The following is a 7,319-nucleotide window of genomic DNA, read 5'->3' on the forward strand; positions in this document are numbered from 1 at the left end:
AGGGACAGAGGGGGTAAAGATAGAGCGAGATGAGACAGTAGAGAGAAGAGGCTAATTGAAAGGAGAGAAATGACAGAGAGAGAGAGAGAGAAAAAGAAGGGAGGGCTGATGAGGGGCTGGGATGAATGGAGGGAGGCAGGGAGTGTGGGAGGGTAAGGAAGAGGGAGCCAAAACTGGCAACTTTGCCAAAGTGCCCAAGTTCAGTCGCTTGTGCTGCTGCAGCAGAAAGCGAGAGGACGAGCGTAGCCAGGGCGACCGAGAGGTAGGAAGGGCCAGGAAAAGCAGGAATAGTGAGAGAACACAGAAGAACAAGGACTGTCATTCTCTGGCTTCAAGTCCAGGGGGTCTGGAGATGTCAAAACACGACTACACATAAGAGCAGAAACAAGTACCAGACTTAGTCAGTAAGAGAGGTCTAATAAAAACTCCCAAGCAAGCGTGCTCGTATTGTGGTCGGAGGATAGAGGGAGAAATAGAGGAGAAGAAGGTGGAGAGGAAAAAAGGAAATAGGGAGGGGCGTGTTCGCATTAGAAGGTGGCTGCTTTCCTTACAGCGGCATTTGAAGGACAGAGGAGGAATCCATCATCTGAGATCATCTCAGATCATCTTGCACATCTCCATCGCTCCATCGATTTAACAGTCCCTTGCCGGGATAGAGGAGGACGGAGGACCCTGGCGATGAAGAGACCTCATGATTACAGTTCCCCAGACTCAGACATGGACGAACTGATCGATGTCGGACAGGAAGACAGCTACTGGTGAGGACTTTGAGTGTACATTATATAATGTGCTCAGTGGGGGTGATATATGGCTGTCAGTGACTCTACCGTACATGCAGAGCACACACTACAACTCAGAATCTCTAAAGATTGAATCATGTGTTAAAAAGTGCTATTTATGTTGAGTTTAATTAAGTATTCATTTAAATTTACAAGCCATAGTTCTTTTAGTGCAAGGTGGTTTTTGACAGCTGTATGGGCGACTCTGCATGGGCCTTCAGGGTTTATGATGCACTGTGCTGTTTATAATAATTCATAAAATGTTTAACATTCACAAATCAAGACATGCAAATGCTATATGTTGTTATAAGGATTTTTGGCATTGGCCAGGATAAGCAATTTTGGTAACGCATTATTTGGTCAATCTTTTTTGGTAACAAAAATTAGTTATCCTTGTTACATGTATTTACATTATTATACTATAGTATTACATAGTGTATGTACTATAGTGTATAATTACAAGGAACACTAAACCAATCCCTAACCCTAAATCTATAGTAAGTACATTTTGTTAATTAATATTACTCAGTGCTTGTAATTACACTGTAGCCAAGGCACATTAAAATAAATTAGGACAGCACTTTTTCACTTATTGCAATTTTTTATGTTGTACTTGTTGAATATTTTATGATGCCTCAATATATTCAGCTATGTTTTACCAAGAAGCATAGATCCTGCATGAAGGGACAGCAAAGTCACGTCCCAAAAATCATCAAATACTATAACCAAGATTCTACAGAAAATGTCCTCTTGTTGGCCCTCCCTATTAGCGCATATCACTGCCATCTACACTATTTCTGAAAGTTGAGTATGATGACACTGGAGTTTATGTGAGCGGACACACACTGTCAAAATCACACACAGGGCCAATGTCTAACTGGGCAGCTGATGGAGGCCCATAATGATCTTATTTGTCTTAGTCTTGAGAGGCGTATCTTCCTATTGCTGTGCCACTGACGAGAATTAAGCTCAGCATGCTTTTTCCTTCTCTGTCTGTTTTGCATTTTTCTCTCAGTCATTTAGTCTTTTTGATACTGTTTTTTTAAAGCTGTGACCCAAATCAAGAGCAGACTAAAGACACATGTAACCGCCGTTTGGTCCTTTTGAATTGTGCCCTACGATAACCAATGGTTTCTAATCTTATTGCATTTGAAAAACTCTTAACCAGGATACAAAAACTCTATACAACAATTTATTCCTGTAACTAATTTTCTTTTTGGACTAGACTCTTTTCCTCTAAACAAACCTAATGCTTGTGCATTAAGCCTCTTAATGTTAAAAGGAATTACAATATGATATAAAAATAATAGTTATGCATGGAAGTCAAAGTAAAAGCAAAACAAACACTGTCATTCTGCTGGCAGACCGCAGAAAGTGCCCATGTAAACCAGATCCACATTGAAGGATAATACCATGTGTTGATGTGCTCAAAGTGCACGCAAAAGCCATTTCAGCCTGCCCTGCGGATATGTAATCATCATGTCTTTTAAGCTTAAAAAGAAAATGCTTTCGTACTATGCAAAAATCATAACATATCAGCCATCTGACAATAATGTCCAAAAACGCGTTAAACCAAAATAATCTTGTTTTCTGTTTACCCCGGCGCTCCCGTGTCTAGCTGTTCCCCAAGACAAATTAGATTGGGTTTGATGATGTGCAACAGCGTTTCTGCGTTGTATTAAATACAGTAATGACAACAATATGCACTGACATCAAAGCTTCAATCTGTCCCCTTCCCCGCTCGCTCTTTCTCTTGCTCAGCCCTGTCACTGGGTCCATGTCTCCAGGCAGTACCTCACAGATCCTGGCGCGCAAGAAGAGAAGAGGGGTGAGTTTACGTCAATCTAGCTCTGTTTTTCCCCTGCTTGTTCAAGAACAGACCAAATATATAATTCGTAAATGATCTCGGTACAAGGTCTCTTCTGTGAATGCTGGCCTTTTTCAAAACTCCCTGCAACATGACCCTCTGCAGCAACATGCATTTTTACAGTTTAAGCCCTCTTGTCTGACTTTGATTTGTGTTTTTCTATTTGACTTGGTATTTTTTCCAAAATCTGATCTTAGAAATGCTACAACTAGCAAAAAAACAATTACACAAAAATAATCCAGTTAGCAAATGCCTTCCACTTCAAATCGTTGCTCTGTCTTTAAAATGATTCCACTGGATTCCACAGATAATTGAGAAGAGACGCAGGGACAGGATCAACCACAGTCTGTCAGAGCTCAGGAGACTCGTACCCAGTGCCTTCGAGAAACAGGTAAGACGATCAGACTGAACGCCACAGGATCAGTTAGATGCTTCATATTTTCAAAACAGCTGAGTGGACAGAGTTTAAACGTACAATATCAAATTTTATAAAACAGTTTTAAAACTAAAACCAGTACATTTCCCCCTCTTGGCCAGGGCTCCTCTAAACTGGAGAAGGCTGAGATTCTTCAGATGACAGTGGATCATCTGAAGCTGCTGCATGCCATGGGCGGCAAAGGTAAGAGAAGATATTGAGCAGGAGAATCTTAATGGCCTTACACAGTGTTACTGCTACTACTATTGCTCATACTCTGGGTAATGGATTTTGGCAAGTCCATAACCTCAGATATTCACTTATGGCATAACGAGACTCACATGTTTGTTTTATGGGCATGAATGATGCCTCAAATCATGTCTTGTTGAGCAACCAGAACACGTTAGAAACAACACAAGAACATGCTAAAACTTTAGCAACTGCATAGCAACAGGAACTACTTACATCATTCACTGTAACAGTGATGTTTGCATGTTCAGACACCACTCGAATTTACTTCTGGAAAAAAAATCTAATTTAGTCTTTGCATGTAATAAAACTTACTGAATTTGACTGACTGTTAAAATTTACAGAATGTGCTTCTTAAGACTGTTCAGATATCATTTAGATTAATCACAACTGTGCTATTCTATTTTACAGATACTATTTTTAACGTTTTTTTTTCTGTTTTAGTACAGAGACATAAAAACATAAAAGCTAATTATTAATTTGAAAAACAATCATGCTTAATATTTTTCTCATAATATAGGTCACACTACTGTTTAAACATTTGGGGTCAGTGAGATTTTTTAAATGTTTTTAAAAGAAGTCTTTTATGCTCCACAAAGCTGCATTTATTTTGACCAAAAATACAGTAAAACAGCAATAATGGGAAATATTATTACAAATTAAAAATAACTGTTTTATATTTTAATATATTAAAAAAGGCATGTATTCCTGTGATGGCAAAGCTGAATTTCCAGCAGTCATTACTCCAGTCTTAAGTGATCCTTTAGAAATAATTCTAATATGCTGATTTACTGCTTAATATTTCTTCTTATTATCATTTCTTATTAATATATACAATATATTTTTTTCAGGATTCTTTGATGAACAGAAGGTTCAAAAGAACATAATTTAATTGAAAATATAAAAAAAAGTTAAAAAAATAATAATAATAATACTGAACCCAAACTTTTAAAAGGTACTGCAAATGGGTCCTTATATATGAACATTTATAGCTATATTTTAGGAAGGAGGTCCCTCAAAAGGGCATCATAATAATTGTGGGTACTCAAGTATATAATTTGTTTTCTCTCTCCTAGGCTACTTTGATGCTCGTGCTCTGGCAGTGGACTACAGGACTCTGGGCTTTCGGGAGTGTGTTGGAGAGGTGATAAGATACCTCAGGTCTCTGGAGGGGGTCGAATCCTCAGATCCCATTGGTACACGCCTCGTGTCCCATCTCAGCCACTGCGCCAGTGAGCTGGACCCTCTCCTCCAGAGCCCCGCTGCTCTGCCTTTTCCTCCTTGGCCCTGGCCCTCCTTTCCTCAGCTGGCATCCACTTCGTCTCCAACGTCATCTAGCCCGTTTCCCCCAACCACCTGCCGAAATCTGACCCCCCATGCCACCGCCGCCTTGCTGGGTTACCCTTCACCGGCCCTGCGAGTGGGATCTTTGAGCAACCAGGGGGCATTACTGAGTCCAGCGCTGACCCCGGTGCGTCGAATGCCCTCTATCCCCGGACATCCACACAGACTTCAACAGCACTCACCTGATGGACCCACAATCCCGTCATCCTCCTCATCCTCCTCCAACTCCTCCCCTCCCCAGATTTCCTTCAGACCCTTTGCCCCTCTGGGGTCTCCAGCCCCAGGTCGCAGGGGTTTGGGCACCTCCAGTAAGTCCGGACAGGCCTGGGGCACAGAGATTGGGGCATTCTAAATCAGAAGTTTGGAGTTTATGACAGTCTGAAAGGAAAAATTCATTTCTTGGTCATTCAGACTTATTTATGACCATTACCGCCTTTAAACGGAACCACAAAGCATTGAACAATTAAAATAAAATGTGTATTCAGTTGAATCTACTATTCCAACATTTAAACTCTCAGATAAAACAGGTACAAAAGCTGGGGCGATGCCCTTTCGAAAGATACACCTTGGTACTCCTAAAGGGTGCATATTAGTACATAAATACATATTAGTATAAACCGACTGACTGCTTTTGTACTTTTTTTTTGAGAGTTTAAAAATAATTAAACAAAACAGTCTGATTTTGCTTACTAAGAAAAATAGGAGGTGAATGAAATGGACTGTAGAATTTAAGTGTAAAATCAATTAAATGCAACTCTCAGAAAGACTGGATGAGTTAAAAGAATGGCTCAAAGCAATTCAGTGATAGGAACTTGGATTTTGAGATCTAGATACCAGAACTTTCTAGAACTCTGATCTTATATATTTTTTTTTATTAGTGTACTTGTTTACTCAGTCATTTATACATTCACTTGGATTCTGACATGATATATCATACATTTGAGATGGAACTTCTTGAGAAGATTACATAAAGACAAATGTGCCTTATTAAAACAGTGTTCCTCTTGTTCACTTACTTGTGTGTGCAAATACATGCAGCTTCCAGAAGATGGCAGCACTCGAGCAAACTCTGCCGATCACAATTCTCTCAAGGCAGTGTCATATATGCGAATTTTGTGAACGTCTTAGAGTTCCCTTTTCCTGAATCACATAATGAAAGGAAAACTATTAGCAATGTTATGTCTTTTTATTCTATACTGGACACCAGCTGAGTTCTTTTATCAAAAAGTCTAATTTAAACTAAAAAAATGTACAAATCCTGCAAAATACTCCAACATATGCATCATTACTAAATTTTATTACCAATGTTTTGTTCAATTGACCTTCCTCATGCCTAAAAACCCTATTAAAAAAGTAAAAGTAGCGTAAAGCTGTCTTTTATAAATCTGATAAAACTAAAGACTTGTTGGAGATATGAAGGATGAAATACTACTCTATAGGTAGCCTAATCAAGATTAACATGAGATTGGCAGAAACTGTGTGTTATGTCCCCTTTAAAGCAGAGATGGACTCACTAAGTACACAAACTGACTCTTATCTAAAAGACTCCTCTGGGTGCTATAAGAGTAAGGTGCCATTTAGAGCATCTTGTTTGCTTTAGCTGTCTCCAGTGAGGATGATGAGAACACTGTGGTACGGCGGCCACTCAGTGAAAACATGGTGGCTGCTGGCCCTGATCCTGCAACAGCAAGAGGAAACCAGGCACACTGTGTGCCCTCTCAATGCCTCTGCCAACCACTCTCCATCTACAGGCTGTAATTATAGTGAAACCAAACTAACCCACTCTCTTCAAAACTCACAGAAAACAAAAAATGGATCTCGTCGCACACATATCCTCACATTTATACATTGAAGAAACAGAACACTATGTAAGAGATAATGTATTGTATAGTCAAAGTCAGCCAGTTATTAAAGCTGGCACGGTGATCAGAACCACAATGTGTAATGGAGGGGTCTTGTATCACCCTGAAGGGAGTTGTGTTTTTGTTTTGTTTATTTTGTAATAACTTGCTGACAGTAGGCCAACACTATCCCCACATTACACATGGATAATGACCAAATAAATATGTGCATATAAAGTTGAAGTTATTTCATAATTTTACCTATATATTACCTTAAAGTATCAGCTAAGAATAGTCCCATTCATTTTTTCCCCATTGGAATTTAGAAAAAAAAAATCGTAAGCCATGAACCAAACCAACAAGCTATGAGGTCAATTTAATTTGATTTGAAGCAAAAAAGTATCTGAAAATCGAACAAAAAGACAAAGGTATACAAGACTTAATGGCTTTAATGAGGGAAAGAACTATAATATGACAATCAAAATAAAAATGGAGGGTTACGCTTTATTTTAAGGTGTAATTATACATACTTATACATACAAACATACAAATTATACATACTGAGTAATATTAATTAACTACATGCACTTACTATATGGTTAGGGTTAGGATTTGGGTTTGGCTTAGGGTTACTTGCATGTAATTATGCATAATTAATTGTTATTATAATTGTAAGTATATGTAAGATGTCTAACAAGGACACCTTAAAACAAAGTGTTACCAAATGGAGGAATATAAAACTATTGATTTAAAAATGCTTATTATGTTAGAAACAATATATGATAAGTTTATTGCAAAGTATGCATAAACAAACATTTAAGTAG

At 38.6% G+C, this 7,319-nt stretch overlaps 1 protein-coding gene across 1 annotated transcript; it reads left to right on the forward strand.

Moving 5' to 3' along the window:
• The first annotated feature begins 224 nt into the window (after positions 1–224).
• LOC107710664 (hairy/enhancer-of-split related with YRPW motif-like protein) lies at positions 225–5,275 on the forward strand. The gene is made up of 5 exons (XM_016515497.1): positions 225–758; positions 2,541–2,607; positions 2,954–3,037; positions 3,184–3,265; positions 4,387–5,275. The coding sequence occupies exons 1-5, from the start codon at positions 679–681 to the stop codon at positions 5,004–5,006; spliced, it is 933 nt and encodes a 310-aa protein (XP_016370983.1). The 5' UTR covers positions 225–678; the 3' UTR covers positions 5,007–5,275.
• Positions 5,276–7,319: the final 2,044 nt, after the last annotated feature.

This window comes from Sinocyclocheilus rhinocerous, unplaced genomic scaffold (genome assembly GCF_001515625.1).
Source record: "Sinocyclocheilus rhinocerous isolate Xijiao unplaced genomic scaffold, SAMN03320098_v1.1 scaffold492, whole genome shotgun sequence".
Classification (NCBI taxonomy): Eukaryota; Metazoa; Chordata; class Actinopteri; order Cypriniformes; family Cyprinidae; genus Sinocyclocheilus; species Sinocyclocheilus rhinocerous.